The 22,148-nt window shown below is 46.6% G+C and overlaps 1 protein-coding gene across 12 annotated transcripts in view; it reads right to left on the reverse strand.

Moving 5' to 3' along the window:
- The window catches only part of PAFAH2 (platelet activating factor acetylhydrolase 2), a 33,455-nt gene extending 12,297 nt beyond the window's left edge, over positions 1 to 21,158 (reverse strand). For 2 of the 12 annotated variants that reach the window (XM_021095601.1, XM_021095607.1), the window contains exons 1-9: positions 20,900 to 21,056; positions 14,363 to 14,502; positions 13,253 to 13,406; positions 12,107 to 12,203; positions 9,050 to 9,118; positions 8,541 to 8,700; positions 7,202 to 7,315; positions 2,064 to 2,155; positions 33 to 203 (exon numbers count right to left, since the gene is read on the reverse strand). In XM_021095601.1, the coding sequence (XP_020951260.1) occupies positions 33 to 203; positions 2,064 to 2,155; positions 7,202 to 7,315; positions 8,541 to 8,700; positions 9,050 to 9,118; positions 12,107 to 12,203; positions 13,253 to 13,406; positions 14,363 to 14,452 (947 nt within the window). In that variant the 5' untranslated portion in view covers positions 14,453 to 14,502; positions 20,900 to 21,056. The other 10 variants (XM_005665127.3, XM_021095602.1, XM_005665128.3 and 7 more) reach the window with 10 other exon arrangements.

Consider the following 22,148-nt stretch of genomic DNA (forward strand, 5'->3'; position numbering starts at 1 on the left):
CACTGGGGATCATGAGCTTGGGGGTTACTCACAGGACAGTTATGATCTTGGAATGGTCATGCTGGGCACAAATCTTCTTCATCAAGTTGACACTCTCCATTGTCTGGAATTTCTCTGCATTGATGAAGAAGACAGGGCCCCGGGCTGTGGGGTAAAAGTCACGTTCCAGCGGAAACATCCAAGCATCCAGAGCCACAGCACACCTGGAACAGGACCAGACATTTGGAACTTCCATGCAGAAAACCAAGCAAGAGTGGGGGACAAGTTGGAATTCTTCCTTCAGTGGGTAAAGGCTCAGAAAGCCAGGTTAGGACCTTGGCTAGAGATCACTTGTACCTGTCACCAAAAGTCTTTTAGGCTTTAAACTCTCTTAAAGTAAGAATCAGAACTCTTCTTTCCCTTAGATCTACTCTCAGGCACCTGACTTGAGTCACACAGAACCCCACTTGATTCATTCATGTGCTTAGTTAGCCTTGTGCTGTGACAAGTACCTACTATGTCATTTATCCAGAGATAACTGACACAGTTCTTACTCTCATGGAGCTCCAAGTATAGCAGTGGAGACAGAACACACAAGGTATCAAAACATAGCTTAGGAGTTCCTGTCATGGCGCAGTGGTTAACGAATCCGACTAGGAACCATGAGGTTGCGGGTTCGGTCCCTGCCCTTGCTCAGTGGGTTAAGGATCTGGTGTTGCCGTGAGCTGTGGTGTAGGTTGCAGACACGGCTCAGATCCCGCGTTGCTGTGGCTCTGGCGTAGGCCAGTGGCTACAGCTCCGATTGACTCCTAGCCTGGGAACCTCCATATGCCGCAGGAGCAGCCCAAAGAAATAGCAAGAAGACAAAAAAAATTTAAAAAAAAAATAAAAAAATAAAAAAAAAAACAAAACATAGCTTAGTGCCCTGACTGCACATGGTGCTATGTCAGTCAAGACAGCACATGGCAGGGAGGTCAGCGAAAACCTCCTTGGTGCCATGACTCAAAGTCATGGCCAGTTTGTCAAGCCATAAGCTCTGATACCAGAGCTCCTGCAGTCTCCTCCATCTCAACAGAGGACAATCGTCTTCCACTCAAATGATGGCTACACACGTGAAAAACCTTGATTTCTCTCTTTCCTTTATCTCATGCATCATTAAGTCCTGAAAATTCTAGAAACTATCCTGACTCCCTTCACTTCTCTCCATCCCACTATCTCCATCCTAGTGCAAATTCATCATCTCTCGCCCTGACTCTGAAAGAGCCTCCTTCTAACTGGCTTCCTTGTTTCCATTTGCATCCTGTTACAACCCACTCTTCACATACTGGTTTTTAAATATAAAAAAGGGAGTTCCTGTTCTGGTGCAGCGGCAAGAATCTGACTAGTATCCATGAGAATGCAGGTTCCATCCCTGGCCTCGCTCAGTGGGTTAAAGATCTGGCGTTGCCATGAGCTGTGGTGTAGGTGGCAGATGTGGCTTGGATCTGGCATTGCTGTGGCATAGGCATGCAGCTGTAGCTCTGATTCAACCCCTAGCTGGGAACTTCCATATGCCACAGGTACAGCCTTAAAAAAGAAAGAAAAATATATATATATTATATGTGTATATAATATACTTAAAATCTTTCAATGGTTTTCCTTCATATTTAGAACAAAAATCTAACTTCCTTACTCTGGCCAAAAGGCCCCATGATCTGGCCGCTGCTTGCTCTTCTCACACTGACACGGCAAGCTTCCCTCCACCTCAGGGCCTAGAATGATCTTCTCCTAGAACTTTGTGTGATTGGCTTCTTTGCCTTTGAGTCTTAGCTTATGTTACTTTCTCAAAGAAGCTTCCAGATACTCTAGCTTATCACATTATTTTGTATTCTTCATTGCACCTGGGTGCTGGGGATTTCATTATTTGTTAGTTTCTTTATTAGTCTGTCTCCTCCCACGATAACAATTCTGTGAAGCCAGAGACCTTGGTTTCTTCTTCCGCACTGAATCCTCAGCCCCCGCAACAGTGCTTTGTACATAGTACTTGCTGAATGGATGAATGGTATTAACATACATGCTAACAGCAGCATCACTGGGAAACTCACCGAAACTGGGTCTCCTTGGCTAAAGCCAGGACAGCTGTGGCCCCTCCAAATGAATGTCCCATTATAGCCACGCGGCTCATGTCGATGCTGCCCTGAGGGAAGCCAAGTCAGAAAGCCCAAGTCAGGGGTGCTTTTTTAGGAGCGCTTCATGGGCAAGAGGAAGAAACAAGGAGACAATGGTGCAGAGGCACAATCCAGTGGGTGAGGCCTCCAAAACCACGTCACTAAGCGCCTCTGCCCACTGGAGAGCAGCTGGTGAGGCCACCCCTGTACTGAACAGCCTTCTGTAGGCAGGAATTCTGAAAATCAGAATCTCATCTTTATTTTTATACTCTTGTCCCATACATAATACCTGGTAGATATAATACAGTGTTATGTAGGTATTCAAATATCCATGAATAAGTGAATAGACAGAAATTATGTGACTATCAGTAGCAGAGCACGTTAAGAATAGGAATTTTCTCAATCCTCTAGATCCTGCCTTACAACCAGTCCAGCAGGAGGGATGACACGTGCACCAAGTCAAGGACAGAGCCAGGGAGCTCCTGTTGCCTGTCCATTTTGCTCTGAAGCAAGGACTGTTTGTACCCAAACCAACTCAGGTTCTACCTCTGTTGATATCTGTCCTGACTTTAACCCAGCAGAGTGAGCCTCCTCGCTCTAAAATGCTCAGCAAGAATCTATTTCTGGTTGATCCCAGAAGCCTTTAGGACATGGTTACATAAAAAGCTGCTGCAGCTGCCAGCCAAGGGGCTCGGGAAATCTCTTTAGGCTTTGCTGCCCAGACTCTGCCCTGAACGAGTGGTCTTCCCAACTTTTTTTCTGAGGTTCTGTATCTAAATTCTCCCCCTTTGCTCAGTACCTTCAGATTGGTTGAGGCCTCTTTGGCTTTTTTAATAAATTAATACACTCACATATCTCTAAAATCAGGAGTATATAGGAGTTTCCACCATGGTACAGTGGGTTAGGAACCCAACTGCAGTGGCTCAGTTCCCTGCGAAGGCATGGGTTCAATCCCTGGCCTGGCGTAGTGGGTTAAAGGATCCAGCATTGCCACAGCTATAGCTCTGATTCAAACCCTGGCCCAGGAACTATAGGTGCAGCCATAAAAAGAGAAAAAATAAGTTTTTAAAAATTGGGAGTTCCTGCTGTGACTCAGCAATAATGAACCCAACTAGTATCCATGAGGATGCGGGTTTGATCCCTGATCTTTCTCAGTGGGTTAAGTATCAAGCATCACCACGAGCTGCAGCTTAGGTCTCAGATGTGGCTCGGATCCCACCTTGCTGTGGCTGTGGCATAGGCCAGCAGCTGCAGCTCCAACTTGACCCCTACCCTGGGAACTTCCATATGTCATGGGTGTGGTCCTAAAAAGACAAAAAATAAAATAACATTCAATTCAATTAAACTAAATCAGGAGTATATAGGGAAGTCTCCCCCTAACCCTACCCCCTTTCCACACAGTTGCCCACCCCCTACTCACAAACTGGTGCGTTTTCTGTGTCTGCACAGCTTATCTACACCTACACGGGTAAACATGAATATATACTTCCCCCCCTTTACACAAGTGATACTGTTATCTTACTTTTTTGCATAATAATATTAGTACATAAAGAGCTTCCTTGTCCTTTTTTTACAGATACGTTGTATTTCACCAGAGTACAGACAGCTAGGATCACCAAATCGGTCCCTCTTCTTCCTGGACACACAGTGAGACTCTATTTCCCAGCACTTAGATGTGGCCTTGTGACTGGATGTGAGAGATGGTGGTCTTGCGATAGAATGTGGGTGAAAGTGATTATTTCCATTTCCAGACCTGATCTATAAAAACTGTTCCTTCCATATAAACCTCCATGTCCTTTCCCATTCCTGGCTTAATGGACATGGGGAAGTAGGGTTTCACAAATGGAAGAGGGTAGAGCACTTAGATAAAGGAAGCCTGGATCCCTATGTCAGTCCTGACATAGCAGCACCCGTTTGGGGCTTCACGTGGGAAAGAAGTGAATTTCCCTTTGTTGAGCCACTGAGATTGGGGGCTTATGTGTTATAGCAATTAATATTACCCAAACAAATACATCTATTGTTCCATAGCCCATTAAACCAGCTGTGGTCACTTAGAGGTGAACATCTGGGATACTATCAATCTCTTGTTATTACAAACGAGGATGAATTAACTTTATACATACATCATATTACATGAGTGCAGGTATGTGACAAATCAGTTTCCAGAACTGGAAATTGCTGGTCAAACACTATGGGCATTTGTGCTGTTGATAGCTGTTGCCAAACTGCCCCGCGTGGGGCAATTCTGCACTCACACCAGCAAGGGAGCCCAATCTACTTCCCCACAGCTTTGCCAACACAGTGAGTAATCAATTTTTAGATCTTGCTCAATCTGATAGATGAAAATTTACTTAGCTTTTTTTTTATTCTCTATTTCTCCAAAAGGCTGCCTCTTAACAAATCTAAGTACACTTAGCCTGCCCGCCCAGTGCCTGTCTCAGGCCTAAACTTTAGTGCCTGGACCCTGCTTGTCTGGTGAGGACTGACGACACACACCATACTGCTGGTGAAACTCTCTACATTTCAGGCTCTGCCTTACCCATTGGCCATCCAGGCTGATGCTTCTTCCCAGAGGACTTTCCCAGAGCCTTTAAAAGATACGTCCTAAAGAGGCTTTGGGGCACACGACACAGGCTTCGGAGTCAAAAAGCCCCAGTTTCAACTTTGACTTGGAGTTCCTGTCATGGCTCAACGGTAACAAACCCAACTGGTATCCATGAGGACGTGAGTTCGGTCCCTAGCCTGGGAACTTCCATACACCATGGGTGCGGCCCTAAAAAGACAAAAAAAAAAAAAAAAAGTGACTCTACAACTTACTTAACTGTGTAACCGTGGGAAGAAACTTAATCTCTTTAATCTTTGGTTTCTTTCTAAGTAAAGAGATAACAATATTCACATGGTAGTATACAGAATGATTGGCCAACAGGGACCTGCTGTAGAGCACAGTGAACTCCACCCAATATTCTGTGATGGTCTATGTGGAAAAAGAATCTGAAAAAGAACGGATGTGTATACATGTAAAACTGAATCACTTCGTCATACGGCAGAAATTGTCACAACATTGTAAACCAACTATAAGTCAATAAAACTTTAAAAAATGAAGAAAAAAAGAGATAAGAATGTGAAGTTGCACTGTGGCACAGCAGGTTAAGGATCTAGCATTGTCACTGCAGCAGCATGGGTCACTGCTGTGGCGCAGGTTCAATCCCTGGCCCAGGAACTTTCACATGCCAAGGGCACAGCCAGAAAAAAAAAGAGAGAGAGAGATAACAATGCTTACTGCGTATGTTTGTATAAAGAGCTCTTCTTACAGGAAGTACTCACAAAGGAGTAACTGTTATTCTATATATATGTATCATTCACAGTCATACAATGGAATATTACATGGCTATTAAAAATTATGCTATAGATAAATATTAACTGGCATAAGAAGACATTTATACTGTTTTGCTAAGTGAAGAAAAAGGCCACTAAACAGCTTGTATTAAAATATATATATATATCTATTTTTTTTTTTAAAAACACATTTTAAAAGAAATGGAAAGGAGTTCCCACTGTGGCACAGTGGGTTAAGAATCTGACTTAGTGGTTTGGGTTGTTGCTGAATCTCGGGTTGGAGCCTCAGCACAGCACAGTGGGTTAAAGAATCCAGCATTGCTGCAGTTGTAGTGTAGGGTCACAGCCACAGCTCAGATTCAATCCCTAGCCTGAGAACTTCCCTGTGACATGGGCGCGGCCATTAAAAAAAAAAGAACCCGAAGGACAAACACCAAAATGTCCAAGAAATTTCATTGTTTTTTCCTTCATGCTTTTGTGTGATTTCTAAATAAAGGCGACTACTTTTTTTTTTCTTCTTTTGTCTTTTTAGGGCCACACCCATGGCATATGGAGGTTCCCCAGCTAGGGGCTGAATTGAAGCTATAGCTGCCAGCCACAGCCATGCCAGATCCAAGCCGTGTCTGCAACCAACACCACAGCTCATGGCAATGCCAGATCCTTAACTCACTGAGCAAAGTCAGGGATCGAACCCACATCCTCATGGATCCTATCGGGTTCGTTAACCACTGAGCCATGACGGGAATTCCAAAGCCAACTACTTTTGAAATCACAGGCAAGGAGTTCCCGTCGTGGCGCAGTGGTTAACGAATCCGACTAGGAACCATGAGGTTGCGGGTTCGGTCCCTGCCCTTGCTCAGTGGGTTAACGATCCGGCGTTGCCGTGAGCTGTGGTGTAGGTTGCAGACGTGGCTCGGATCCAGCGTTGCTGTGGCTCTGGCCTAGGCCGGTGGCTACAGCTCCGATTCAACCCCTAGCCTGGGAACCTCCGTATGCCGCGGGAGTGGCCCAAGAAATAGCAAAAAAAAAAAAAAAAAAAAAAAAAATGAAATTACAGGCAAAAGGACTACAGGCACCCAATTCCATAGCTGGGACAGTTTCTCTCCTCCTGGGGGTTTTGGGGATTCCCTTAAAGGAAGGAACTAGCCTGCAGCAGACACAGGTCGTTTGCAGCTCAACAGCCCTTCCTTTGCAGATAAACCCTCTCTCCCTCATCCACGTGGCCCTGCGGGGCTGCCAGTTCTGGTGCTCAGGTTCCCTTGACCCAGAAACGGGTGCATAGCCCACAAAGGCCAACTGGAACACCCTACCTCTCTAGCACAGTGATTGGCCTGGAACAGGCATGGGGACCCAAGCAGGGCCACGGCCTTCTCCCATTAGTGGAAGCTAACAGAGTCTCTTTTCCTTTTAAATCTTGAGCTGAGTTGAAACGCAGGCTTGGAATGCCAGCAACCACCTTTCTTGCCTAATGGAGAGAATCTGGTGAGAATGAAGCCCATGCACACACACAGAGTGGAACTGAACCGGAGAAGGGAGAGAGTGCCAGAGCTTTGGTGACAATGTTTGAGACCCTAGATCTAGCTATACTGGCTAAAGCCAATCTGCCTTTGGTCTTCCTACTTATTTGAGCCAATAAATTCTCTTTTGGTTTAAGTTAGTGATTTGGGTTTCTGTTATGTGTAACCAAGAAAGTCTTAATGAATAAAATGTGCTCCAGGTCACGCTGACTGCTACCATACCTTCAAGGTCATCAGATCCAACCCGCCAGGCAAGATGTTGAGGACGGTCTGCCCAGCAGTGACCTCCTGCAGGATCCTTAACACCCTCATGCACTCGCTTACCCTCTGATGCACCTGCAACAGAGAAAGTCCCAGTGGGAGCTGGAATACCGCACAACCATCCACTGGGAATCTCACCCCCACTGAGCCAAGGAAGAAGGCAGGGATGGTGTGGCCGCCCACATCTCAGCAAGTACCTCGGGCCCCATGTCCTGGGAAAGGCTCAACTCCCTCACAGAGCCTCAGGTAAGCACCAGGTAACAGCACAGTGCAGTCAGGCCTGCTGCTCAGGTCCTACCTATTCACGCATGGCATATGGGCATATAACACGGCTATGCAGTGTGGTATAGTGAAGCGTTTTGAAAACAAAAGGGTGTAAAAGTGTTCCCATTATCAAACCAGTACTGGATTCTACTTGCCCATTTATAACATATATCTATTGTTTTTGTCTGCCTAGCACTCACCCTCCCTCACCTCGCCTGTGAACCCTGACTTTTGAGGCTTGCCCCCACCCCCTGCCAAAAGAATCTAGCAATGCATTTCCTTTGTTTTGTTTGGATTGTGTTTTGCTTTTGTTTTGTCTTTTAGGGCCGCACTGGCGGCACATGGAGGTTCCCAGGCTAGGGGTCGAATTGGAGCTGTCACCGCTGGCCTATGCCAGAGCCACAGCAAAGTGGGATCTGAGCCGCGTCTGCGACCTACACCACAGCTCACAGCAATGCCAGATCCTTAACCCACTGAGGAAGGCCAGGGATCAAACCTGCATCCTCGTGGATGCTAATAGGGTTCGATAACCACTGAGCCACGACGGGAACTCCTAGCAATGCATTTCTGATGGGAACTTTGTATTTTGGTACTTCCCCCATCTTAGGACCCTCCATCCAGGATTTTGCATCTTGCAGCTTAGAGCAGAAGTGGTGGACAACCCCAAAAGAGCCCTATTTTCTCAGACAGTGAGGGTAAACATATGTAACCTCATAAGGTGAGCCAGCCAGCAGATGAGATCAACCAGCATAGGGACAGAGAAAGGAGTGAAAAACAAGTCCCGATGACATTTGAATCTGGTTCTGGTAGCCCTGTCCTTCCTATATAAGCCAATCAATTCTCCTTTTTCCTGAAGAAGCTGCAGTTTCTGTCATTTACAATTATCAGTCTTAATTAATACCCCTTTTTTCTGATGTGGCAAGCTCAGACCCACTGTGACTGACATTTCAAGAGAGTTTAGTTCAAAGTGATCTTAGGGAGTGTAGTACAGAGAGGACAGGCTTAGTAACTCTTCCCTCTCTCTGGCACAGCCTACCTGGTAATTCCGAACATAGAATTCCTTCTCCCCTTCCTCAATTTGACGGTGGGGGATCCATTCCTCCTCCGATGACTCATTGTCAGACCGGCTGTCCTCTGGGGCCTGCTTGCAGAAACAGGTGGCCGCAGCTGACCCATCCCTACCATACATGTGCCACCAAAGAGAAACAAGAAGACACTTGGACTTATTTCTTCCCTTACCAAATCCTCCTTTTCAGCCAAGACTAAGTCATCCTTTGGCTAACAGGGGAAAAGATCTCAGGTGCATATATAGGAGAGTAGAAAAGAATGTGGATTTGGGAGACTGACTTGGGTTTGAACCCCAGTTCAGCTGTGTCACTTTCAGCAAGTTACTTAACATCTTGGAGCCCTGGTTTCCTCACCTTTAAAAGGGATATAATCTCTACCTTGCGTGGTGCTGTGAGGATGAGAAATAACATTACTTATAGGGAACTAGCCTATATCCCCACCCAACCCTGACAGTTCATTATGACTGTCCTCCCTCACCTGTGCTCTGGGACAGCCACCACAAAGCCACGGGAGGCCAGCTCCATGCAGAAGGCTGAATACAGTGTCCTAGAGATCCAGGAAGGAACCAAGAGAAGGGATTAAAAGAATAGCCTACTCTGAGCCTCAGTCCAACCATGCTCTGCTGGTGGCCATCTCAAAAGACTGAATGGAGGAAGTTTCACATGTGGCAGCTCTTCTCAAGGAGTTTTTGTTTTTTCCAGCCAGCACACCCCTTCCCTCACCAAGGCCCCAAGGGTGCGAATCAACCCAAGCTGAGTCTGCAACCCACAGCACAGCTCACAGCAATGCCAGATCCTTAACCCACTGAGCAAGGACAGGGATTGACCCCCCATCCTCATGGATACTAGTCAGGTTCATTAACCACTAAGCCATGACAGGAGCTCCTGAACCAGAGATTTCTGATCTCTTCCCAGTTCAAACTGCAACCTTGGGCAAGTTTGCTCCTCTGTAAAATAAGCATCCCCCCACCTACTTTTCAGGACTATGTGGGAACCAAAGGAGACAAAGGCACACTGCAAATTGCTGGGTGGTACTTGAACACAGGCTCTTCCCTGGGATGGGAAACCATAGATCTGTGACCCATGGCAAGGACTTCAGGTCCTGAATTAACCCTAGATGCAACAGAAGGAAACCATGCCCCTTTTACCTCTCTGCCCTTTTTCTTGGCATTTTGCTCTGATTAATGAAGAGTATTTATAACTGATATGTCTAGGTCTACTGAAGCCTCAAAACAGAGTCTTAGACCATACAGACCACTCTAAAGTCAGGAGCTCACCTGCTCTCTCTATAAAATACCTGTAAGCTTAGGAAAGAATGTTTCTTAGCTTCTTTTCCCCACAAGACTACAACCTGAAAACAGAGGCTCTGTCTTATTCACTACTGAATACCCAACTCCAGCAGAGGCCCTGGCACATAACAGGTATTAAATTTACTGAATCAGAAAGTAACATTGAAAACCATCTTGCTGCCTTTCTAGCCTCATCTCCACATCTGCTCTCCATTTTCCGCCATGGGCTATAGTTATGTGAATCTACATTCGGTCTTCACTAGTAGATAAAAATTCCTCGATTTGTTTATCTCTATATGTCCCACCTTCTTTTCATTTCAAGGGGCTGGCACAGAGCAGGTACTTAACAGATATTTGCTGAGAGAATGGAACCTAGAAAAACATATACTTTTTATTTAAATGTATTTGGAAGCTGTTTTCCAGGTACTGCCCTAGGCACTGGGAAAGACAGAAGACAGACCTGGTCTCTGCCTTCATGGAGCTCACCGTCATAAAAAAGACAGACATTAAAAATAATCACAGAAACAATTCATTAATCAGAATTACGTTATGTACAGAGAAGTACAGATTGTCGGATGACAGCACATCACTGGAGGAAGTTCCCTTTGTGGCTCAGTGGTTAACAAACCCGACTAGGATCTGAGAACGCAGGTTCAATCCCTGGCCTTGCTCAGTAGGTTGAGGATCCAGTGTTGCCATGAGCTGTGGTGTAGGTCTCAGATGCAGCTCGGATTCGGCATTGCTGTGGCTGTGGCATAGGCCAGCAGCTGTAGCTCCAACTCAACTCCTAGCCTGGGAACTTCTATATGCAGCAAGTGAGGCCCTAAAAAGAAGAAAAAGGAGAAAGAAGAAAGCAAGCAAGCAAGCACATCACTGGAAAACTTAACCTAACCTAATACAAGGGTCAGAATGGGTGTCCCTTAGAAAGTGACACCTGGATCTTGAAAGTAATGTGGAATGAGCCATGCAAAAGACGAAAAGGAGGAGGAGGAAGAGAGGAGTAAACCAGCAAAATATTCTAGGCAAAGGGAACAGCCACAAAGCACAGAACAGATGAAAACCCTGAGGCAGACACTAACACAGTGCCTTTAGAGCTGTCTGTCTGGAGAGCTGGAGTGGGGCAAGCAGCAAGCAACGAGGCTGGAAACTCTCCCTTGGACCTGCTGCATTCAGGTAAGCCCATGACAAAAGCTGAATTAAGTTCAAAGGGCTACTGAAAAGATTTAGGGAAGGAAGTGACATTCATTCATTCAGCAAGTATTTACTGAGCACCTACAATATGCCAAGCACTGTTCCAGGTGCTGGAATGACAAGATCATATTCCTTTTTAAACAGACCTCCCTGGCTACGGGTAAAGAATGGTTTGGGCTGGGGGTCGGGAATGAAAAGGCAAAAACAGATGTCTTTGTGTAACTCTCTGGGACATAAACTAGACTTCTATGTTGATGAAAGAGCGTACAGAGAGAATATTCATAGGCTTACACAGAAACACATATACTGTGGTTATTAAGAAGCTACATAACACACCAAGGTGTAGAAATCAGAATTCCCAGGGAGAATTCTGAATGGATACTGACTTGTAAAACTTAGGCCAGTGTTTCCCAAAGTCTGATGAAAAGAGATCCTACAGTCCACCCCCCACGATCCTCCATGGGGAGAGATGGAGAGGAGAACCGGCAGGCGTGTGCACCCACCAAGCGCCTGACTGAGTCCTCACAACCCACCCTGGGGGAGCAGCATGCCATTTGACAGTGAGGAAATCTAGGCTTAGAGAGTCCTACCACGGTCCCAAGCTCACAGAGTGCCGTGGTGTGGCTGAGATTTACAGGTGAGGCTGCAAGCTCCACAGGAGCAGGGAGCAAAACTGTCTTCCTCACCGCTATGCCAGGGCCTCAGGCTGAGGTGCCCTCAACACATGTTGAACGTTTCTCTGGCCATGAAGCCCAAGCTCCTTCTCATACTTCTGGGCTGTTACAGAGGAAGAAAGCCAAAAGCGTGAGTTTACATAAATGCCGGAACATGTGATGCAAAGGAAGTGACTCCTGCTGAGAGGCTCCACCAAGTGAAAGGGGCTTGGGAAAGGCCTTCTAGAGAAGGTGAACTCAGTGCTTTGGGATGAAGCAGATGGTACAGAAGACAGCTGGCAGATGGAAATCTGTTTCTTTGCCCTCTGAGAATCAGCTAAGACTCAGCAGCTGCCACCAAGCAAGGAATATGACAAGGTCTGGGGGAAGAGGAGCTCTTACCTGAAGGCCCCAAGGCCATGGGAGAAGATGACCAAGGGGTATCCAGAGTCCTTTGTCTTAAAGGGGCCATTCCAGCTAACAGGCAGGCGACAAGATCCTAGCAGAGACATGGGCTATAGAATCTCCAGCTGCCCCAGAGGTGTAATCCCAAGGTTAGCCTGGGCACAGGCATGGTAGGGACATGTGGCCCTCCTCTTAGGACAACCACCTTACACTTGAGCAGCCAGGGGTAACCGATCATCTATTCTTTCCCCTTTTCTCCCCCAGGGAGCAAAAACACAACAGAAAATAGGATGATAGGAGTTCCCGTTGTGGCGCAGAGGAAACAAATCTGACTAGGATCCACGAGGATGCAGGTTCAATCCCTGGCCTCGCTCAGTGGGTCAGGGATCTGGCATTGCTATGAGCTGTGGTGTAGGTGGCAGACGCAGCTTGATTCCCACCTTGCTCTGGCTATGGCTATGGCCAGCAGCTGTAGCTCTGATTCAACCCCTAGCCTGGGAACTTCTACATGCAGCAAGTGAGGCCCTAAAGAGAAAAAAAAAAAAAAGGATAATAAATCCAGAGGGGAAGTACTGAACATTACAGGATAAATCCTGAGACGCCAAGGCAGTGGGCAGAGCTCCTAACGATGGGGCCTCTGGGGGCAGTGGATGACTCGATGGGATCCTAACTGGAAAAGGGGAGAGCTAGAGGCAACTGCAGGAGATGGTATGCTCCTTGGTAATTGAGAATGTTTCTTTGATCTGCACTGTAGCTGGCACAGCGTGGAATTAATACATGCCAAATAAATGAGCAATAGCCACTATTTATGGAACACATCCTATATCCTACTAAAGTGCACATTCTATGTACATACATCTTACAACCCTGCAAAGGGAGATATTCAGACAGGTTAAGAAACTTGCTTGAGTCCCACAGCTAGTAAGTGATAAAGTCTAGATTCGAATCCAGGACAGTCTAACTTTATAACCAAAGCTCTTATGTATGTTGTTCTCTCCAACTCTCCATACCAGACTGGCTAAGGTGTGCCCCACTACAAATGGCTAGACAACACCAACTATAAGGTAATGGGTCTGTCTGGTGATCTCCTAGGAACATAACCAAGCAGCTGGGAGAGCATCTCGGGGTGAGGCCAGCCCTTACCCACAGCCAGGTTGAACAGCGACCCCCCCCAGCGCTTATTAAACTTCAGGTAGTCCGCCAGGCCAGTGCAGTACTCATAGCGGGGAATCCACAGGGGCTGCTCTGTGGCCTCCTCTGCTTCTTGGCATGGGTAGAAGAGTCGAAAGAAGCTCCCCTGTGAGAAAGAAAAGAGAGCAGCTGCTCAGAGCGAGAGGCCCAAGCCCAGCTAGATTTCCCAAGAGGCACACTCAGCAGGTGTTTGGGGCACCAGTGAAGCATCAAAACAGGGAAACTTTTAGCTTCAATTCATATACCTGAACTTTGCATTCAGAAAATCCAGAAAGAAACAACTTTATGTTTAGCATACACGTAAGGCTTATCTTATTCCTAACAGCCAACTATATTTTGAATTACATCTGAGGGGCACTGAAATATTTCCACTGCCTGGGACACTGAAAGATTTAAATCTGGCCCTGAGCCCAGGCCTGGAGAAGCCCCAGGGCAGAGGGATTAGCCCCTGTGCTGAATGGGGTGACACCGGTGGGTCACCCAGGCCAATCCTCTAGGCTGGTCCTTGGGAAGCAGAAGCACACTCATTTTACATGGAAGCAGGCGAGGGATTACTGGGAAATACGTGCCTCTTACAAGGGAGAGGGGACAGTTCAAGGGCCAGCAGAGAATAACCTAGGAACTGAGAGGACAGTCCCAAACCAAAGCAGGAGGGGGAAATAGATGAAGGCAGAAGAGGAGAAAAAGGAGACTTTCTACCCAAGTCGGGGAATCAAAAGTCAATGGTGCATGGTCCACTGCTCCTCCTCCCAGACACTCAGATTAGGATGAGATCCAAAACTTTTCCAGGATCAGGCATCTGCCCTCAAGACACCTGAGAGCCATCTCTGAAATTAGAGCCTTGTTTCCTCTTAGCTGGAAAAATAACCCATCTTCTCTTATCTGTTGAGATGTTTGTAACTGGAAAGAGGAAGAAAAAGGTCAGGGAAAAGAGAACTGGGGGCTCTAAAACCAAATCCAGACCAGCTCTCAGTTTCCCCCTGCCTGGAATGGCACAATCAGACTTGCTGTTGAGAAGCCATGTGCAGAGAGAAGCAGAGGAGACACGCTGGAGTCACTTACCTGGAGACTCTGACCCTCCATTACATCCCCGCAGCCTACGAGGTGGGGTCCCGTGACAGGAGGAAAGCCCACGGACAGGTTGACCCCCATTTCATCACCAGCTGAATCAAACGACTTGGGCCGTGGCTGAACTTGGGTGGCTGGAGGGTGGAACAAAGAACGGCCTCTTGCTGGTTTCCTCTCCGCTTCCTGTTGCTTATTCGAGTCATCTGCCAACCCCGTCCACCCCTCCTCCCCACCGGTGACTTGATTCAATCTTCCACGTCATTCACTCTGCTAAAGTGACGTTACTAATGTTTAGGGGCTGCTTTTTCTGTTGGTGGAGGTGGAGAGTGAAGAGATGGTCATGAAAAGAGAGCCTCTGTACTCCTCCCAAACCACCAACGAGTGTTTACTCAGCACGTACGCTGTACCTGGCACAGCAGTAACTGCTGCAGAGAATACAACCCAGACCTTGTCTTCATGAGACTAAGAATAACAATAACTGCTAACTCCTATTACTTACCCTGTGTCAGCACTGAGCTAAGCTCTTTACATACATTGTGGCATTTCACTCTCTCAACAACTGTCTGAGGAAGGTACTGCTTAGACCGTTCTACAGATGAGGACACTAATGCACGAATAACTTTCCCAAGTTGCACGGCTTCTCAGTGGCAAACTCGGGTCTCTAATCCAGATCTGGGCTCTTAACCCTCACGGATCCTGCTCATGGGGAGACTCAGTTATATACACATGAAATCAGTGACCTAAACTATTAACTCTAAAGCCACTTATGCCAGGCCTTGAAATATGAAGATTTAGAGGCATGGGGAAAGAAGGAAAGCATTTCTAGAAGGGATCTAATATAAGAGCGGAAAGGGGCAGAGATAGGGAAGAGAATAATGGCAGAGATCAAAGAGGAGCCTTCGAAGTGGCAGGTGTGCACAGTTTGACTAGAAAAAATTTCTGTAACTTGGCTGCTTCTTAAATTGGGGCTAATACCGTTGTTCTCCACCCTCCTCAATCACATCATCATCACCAGCAGCAGCAGCAGCAGCACGCCTACTCTGGGCCAGGAACTACGCCAAGTGCTTTACATACACATATCATCTAATTAAATCCTAACAACAACCCTCTGGGATATGTATTGTTATCTCATCTTACAGATGAGGAAACTGATAATAAAATTAGGTGATTTACCCAAAAACATACAGCTAGCAGGGCCAGATTTGATCATGGGCAGTGTGACAACGGGGAATGTGGCCAAACTTCTTGATATCCATTCTACCCCGCCCTCAGACACAGACGCCTTGTGATTGTTTTGTGGGGCTGATCCCTGCCCAACCTCCAGAGTTGGGCCTGATTAATGACCCAAGCCAATCAGCTCTGAGTACCTCCATCAGTATGTGATGAAGAGTGGGCTCATGACATAAGTTGGTCCAACTAGAAGAAAGCCCAGGACTTCAGTTTGATGGGTGAGGGTAGAAAAGTTCTTTCTTTCTTTGAATTGGAGTGATGTGGGGATGCAAGGTTGGAACTGCTGCAGCCAGGATAAAGCTACCTGCAGAGGATGGCAGAGTTGAGAGAATCACAGAGAAATGGAGTCTTATTTGTGAAGAAATTAAGAATCTCTGGATTATAGGAGTTCCTGTTATGGCTCAGTGGTTAATGAACCTGACTAGTATCCATGAGGACGCATGTTCGATCCCTGGCCTTGCTCAGTGGGTTGGGGAGCTGGTATTGCCATGATCTGTGGTACACGTTGCAGACGTGGCTTGGATCCTGAGTTGCTGTGGCATAGGCCAGCAGCTTCAGCTCCAGTTCGACCCCTGGTCTAGGAACCTCCCTATGCCATGGGTGTGGCCCTAAAAAGACAAAAGACAAAACAAAAAACAAAAAAAAGAATCTCTGAATTACAGGTTCCCTGGTGGCCTAATGATTAAGGATTCAGCATTGTCACTTCTGTGGCTGGGGTTCAATCTCTGGCCTGGGAACTTATGCATGCTGCAGGAGCAGCGTTCCCCCCGCCCCAACCAAAAAAAATTTAAAAACCTCTGAATTATATCAGAAACCTGACCCACTCCTAGACTTTCTAGTTACAGGAGTCAATAAATCCCCCTTTTTTTTTTAATCGACTGGGTTTAGATTTCTCTTGCTTGAACCAACAGCATCTAAACTGATACACTGAGTTCTGGGCCCACATTTTCAGGCATTACATTACTCTGATTTTTTTAAGATGCTCTGGGATGGATCTGAAAGTTCAAATCAAAGCATGCCAGTGCAAGAAGAGACCTTAGAGATCATTTCTCCCCACAATCATCCGCTCACCAACCGCCCCTCCTGATGTAGTCAGTGGACTACTTAGCCAAAGTGAAGCTGAATGTGTGCTGCTTAGTCTCAGACTCTGACCGTTTCCCCTTGAAGGTAAGTGCACGGAGGACCCAGGGTGGAGGTGGGGGGTGCACAGGACACATCACCCACATGACAATGAAGCAGCTGCAGTTCTAAGTGCCAAAAAAGACAGACAAAATACTGTGGGAGTTCCGAGAAGAAAGAGAGCTCCTTTAGCTTGGAAGTGGAGGGCAGGGGAAGATGGGAAAATTGTCTTTCAAGTAGAAGAAAGTGTGTGAGCCAAGACAAAGAAGTAAGAAAGCATATCTGAGAAACCTGGAGTAGTTTGTGATGGATGCAAGGTGAGAAAAGGAAGACATGACCAGATCTGGAGGGTAGCAGTCCCTCAAGTGCTAGGCTAAGGAGTTGAAATCTACTCTGAAATAAGCTTGTGGACACGATGGATATTAAGTCTGAAAGTCTCAAGTCTGAGGCTCAGCCCCTCCGCTGCCTAGCTTTCTTACCTTGGGCAAGTTATCATATTGCTCTAAGCCTGATTCTACATCTGTACAATGGGAACGCTATCTATCCTCACAGAACTGCCATGGAGAGAAAATGAAATAATGCATGGAGCTTCTGTCATGGCTCAGTGGTAATGAACCCAACTAGTATCCATGAGGATGCGGGTTCAATCCCTGGCCTTGCTCAGTGGGTTAAGGATCTGGCATTGCCCTGAGCTGTGGTGTAGGTTGCAGATGTGGCTCAGATCCCGAGTTGCTGTGGCTATGGTGCAGGCCAGCAACTACAGCTCTGATTCGACCCCTGGCCTGGGAACGTCCATATGCTGAGGGTACAGCCCTGAAAGAAAGAAAAAGAAAAGAAAAGAAATAATACATTTAAAGCACCTAGTGTAGTACCTGGCTCTTAGGAAGTAACCAAGAAATATTTGGGTTTCTGTTTTGTTTTTGTTTTTTGGCTGCACCCACAGCATGAGGAAGTTCCCAGGCCAGTGACCAAACCCACATCACAGCAGCAATGACGCTGGATCCTTAACTCATAGAACCGGCAGGGAACCCACAAAGCCATATTTTTTGATTGAGTGAAAAGTAGAAAAAATAGGATTTGGCATTTTGGATTTGGCAATTTGAATTTAGTGAGTCAAGGGAGAGGGAAGAGCCAAAGATGAGTTAGGTTTCAGAGCTAAGTGAACAGAATGATAGTAGCTTCTTATAGGAAGAGATTTTGGTCTTAACCTGAATAGAGAAGACAGCGAGGGATAGGAATCAGGGTACAGGAAGCTGAAAACAGCCAAACAGAAGGGGAGCAGAATGCTCTGTTATTCCTGGAAAGTTTCTGGAACATGATCAACTAAATTAAGTTTGGAAATCAATAAAAACTAAAGAAGCTAATTGGCCCGTGTGAGGCTAACATGAAAATGAATCTGCATTCCCTGGGCTCACGCTGACTGATGCCCAAGTAGAATGGGGAGATGGGAAAATCAAATCTAACCTGCACATTTTGCCCAAGAAACATCCACACAGAGCATCCAGAGTCATTTCCAATAAATGCCATGGAATTCTCCAAGGAAATCAGCCCAGGTCTCTCTACCAGCCTTTGCTCACCTTATCTAAACAATTCATGGTGGTGCCTGCCTTGCAGTCTCTCTATCCATCCAAACCTGCCCCACCCATCAAAGCCCAGTGAAATCTCTGGTCCTCTGTGAAGCTTTCCAAGTCCTTCCAACCTTCTTCCTCTCACCTCTAAGAACTGTCTGCATCCCTCAACTGACAAGCAATGACAGGCTGCCTCTGGATAGCTCTTGAATTAATACCTATTTCTGGCAGTTTATAGTGACTTGCCTCCAAAAAAGGTCCAAGTAGAATCTAGATCAGAGGTTCCTGAATCTATCATCACAACCACCTGGAACTTTTAAAAAATAAAGCTTTTAGGGCCCTCTGTTGTCAGAAGTCAATTAGCTTCAAGAGCCTCTGGTCCAGACGGTACCCAGGACTTTTCTTTAATTCAGTCATGTGTGCATGCAACAAACATTCACTGAGTACGTGGTATTCCAGTTCACCATTTTCCGTCTTTTGTCTTTTGTCTTTTTAGGGCCTACCACATATGAAGGTTCCTAGGCTAGGGGTCCAATCAGAGCTGAAGCCGCTGGCCTAGGCCACAGCCACAGCCACAGCAACACAGGATCCGAGCCGCGTCTTCAACCTACACCACAGCCCACAGCAATGCCAGATCCCCAACCCACTGAGCAAGGCCAGGGATCGAGCCCAAGTCCTTATAGATACTAGCCTGGTTTGCCAACCACTGAGCCACAATGGGAACTCCTTCTTTTTTTAAAGTGTAGTTGATTTACAACGTTGTGCTAAATTCTGCTGTACAGCAGAATGACTCAGTCATACATATTACCATTTTCACATTAATGAAATAATAACGACTGTGACATCACTTGGTTTAATCCCCATGGCCGCCTAGAAGCATGTTTGTCAGTTACTAGGCTTAACATAGTGCCCTGCATAGAAATGGTCTCAATAATCAATTTATCCAATAAACGCTACTTAATTTTATTACACACTTATGCATTATCTCTTCACATATACTACAGGGGTAGATTGTGTTTCATATTTCTTTGGAGGCCAAACCATCAATCTCCATGCTTTTCCCACATAGTAGGGATCTCACAGTTGCTCCTTTATTTGGCTTTGATTTAAACCCTCTCAATTCTTTAATCTCTGTCTTTTCGATCTAAAAATTAGGCCATATGGTACAGTGGGAAAAGAAAGGCTTTGATGGCAATCCGAACTCCACCTCCACCACTTAATTGGCTGTGACTCTGAGCAAGTTCCTTCAATTCAAAGCCCCTGATAATTTCTCCACATGACAGAAATGACAATCACTCATGAAATAGTTGATAAGGACTAATTGAATGTATGTAAAGCACCTGAATACAGAAGGCACTATAACCATAAACTAACTACATGACCTACACCTCTCTGAGCCATAAGTGAAATTTAATGAGAAAATTGATTTTGCCTAGGACTTGGTACATTTTACGTGCTCATAAAACGTTAGGGATTCATTAACAATGCTATGTCTCTCATCAGGCCCAGCCAAGCTTTTTTTTTATACCCCCTCCCACACTCCCAGATTTTTCTGGTTTTTCTGGATTACACCCTTTGACAAAATGGTTTCTTTCCTCCCAGCCTTTTCAGGCCTGAGACACTCCTACCAAAACCAGAGTCTACTAAACAGGCCCAGAAGAGCCCAGAGGGAATGGACAGGACTTGCGCTGCAGCTGTCCATCTCCTGGTGGGGCCCCATTTCCAGTGAACAGGGACCGCCCTTCTGCCAGCTGCCTGGACTTTTCATCACTGGCTATTTCAGGACAGAGTCCAAGATAAGCATTTCTCTGGGACTTCCTTTCAGACAAAGCTCTCTGGAGACTTAAAGCTCATTAGTCTGAAGTTTGGTCTCTGAGGGAGTGAGTAATACCATCCTGTTCTTAGAAAATGGAGCCGCCAAACACTCGATGGCAAGTTTGAGCAACAATGGGGCGGAACTATAAAAGGAGCCAAGAGAGCATTCTAGAACATTCATAATTATCATAAAAATGATCGCTCTCGCTTGTGGAGGCTTTACAGTTTATACAGCACTTTCACACATATTAGTCTACTGGCTCCATAAGACAGCCTCAAGCTAAGACTGAGAGAGCAACTGTCACCTCCACTTGGCAGACAAAGAGAGTGAGTCCCAGAGAAGTCGTATGATTAGCCCAGTCACACTGCGAGAGAGCTGCAGAGCTGGAATCAAACCCCGGTCTGCTGACTTTAAGTCCTGGGCTCTTCCGTGGATTGAGAAGGAATGGTGACCCTTCTTCCACTAGCATGAAAAACAGAAAAGTTAGGGCAAGAATGAAGCACACAGAAGGGGCAGCGCACAAGGAAGCCCAGGTTTCAGAGGGGTGACGCCGTGGGCTCAGGGTGGGGCTGTGGACTCCGCTCACCGTGGGATTCCGGGGCAGCTGGGGGAGTGACAGCGCAAGATGACAGTGGGAGAATGAAGGATGCGGGTGGATACTCGAGGTGTCTCAACAGGAAACAGAAAGTAATGTGCAGTTGCTAGGATTGAGAGGAGGAGTCTCCAAACCGGGCTGGAATATGAGAAACTCCGCAGACACTTCAGTTCAGAATAAAAGTTTTCTCCAATCAAACTTACCCAGTCAAGGTGATCCCTCAGAAGCAGCCCAGACTATCACCTCAACGGAATCGAGACGCTGCCCCGGAGCCCCTGGCCCTTCGGTAGTTGTAGTTTCCACAACTCAACCTTAGCGCTTAAAAACGTGTCCCGCCCCTCTGTCCGGAACTATAACTCCCGAGGTGCACCGCGCGAGATTGCCCATAAAGACCCTAGGACTACAATCCCCAAAATTCCACACGGCCCCCCTCATCGTTGGGCGCAACCCCAAGGCCGGGATGCGGTACAATTCCTCCACCTGGTGGTCGATTATGAAAGCCTGAGCGGAGGATTACGGTTTATAGTTCCGGTTAGTAACCCTCCGCCTAATTGTTCCTCAAATAATCCCTGGGTGTGTCTGAGGGTAGCTGGAGCTTTTTTTTTATTCTCAGGGAATAAGTCTGATCTTGTTTTGTGTTCCCCACTTTGCTTCCTGTGAGAGTATAAAACTGCTCATTCAAATTCAGGGCACATTCCCCACCAACCTGTACCTGTTGACACGTGATATTCCATTGTCCTACAGAAATGCATGGCCAGAACTGAGAGGATCCTGAGAGATCCCGCGCTGTCCCACCAGCCCCTCCGTCCATCCTCGCTTTGCCGGTTCTTAGGGACACAATGGTGAATAGGTTACTGTCGCTAGCCTAAAAAGAATTCACAGTCCAGCAGAGGATTGGGACAAATGAATAATTACACAGTGCTGTGCGTTTTCTAATGGGGAAAAACCAAGGGGTTGTGGGGGCCTTCTTGTAAAGAAACACCTGCCCAGGCCTGGGGAAATGGAACGGTGTTATCACGGCTTCCTGGAGATTTTACAGAAATGTTAAAATTGAGAACTGAAGGAATAGAACTTACCGGGGGTACTGAGAATGTGAAGAATGTTTTACACCCCAGCTGGAGCACAGAGCATGCGGGATGGAATAAAGAGTCATATCTGAGGAGGAAGGGCCACATCCTCAGGAGCCTTGTAAACTTCCATAAGAAATCTGGATTATTCAAGCAGCTCAAAAACTTTCAAAGGCTTCCTACTACCTACTGAATGCAGTACTAACTTCTTAGCTTGGCATTCAATGTCCTCCCCAACCTGGACCCCCACCTACTTCCTCAGAAGTATTGCCAGTGGTGTTCTCTGCCAGGAATCGCCCCTCTTCTGCCCTACCCCCAGCTGTTCACCTCCTCACCAATCTCAGGACTAGCAGGTTCTGGAGTCCTAGTTGTGGTACAGCAGAAA

The sequence above is a fragment of the Sus scrofa genome, chromosome 6, assembly GCF_000003025.6.
Source record: "Sus scrofa isolate TJ Tabasco breed Duroc chromosome 6, Sscrofa11.1, whole genome shotgun sequence".
Taxonomy (NCBI): Eukaryota; Metazoa; Chordata; class Mammalia; order Artiodactyla; family Suidae; genus Sus; species Sus scrofa.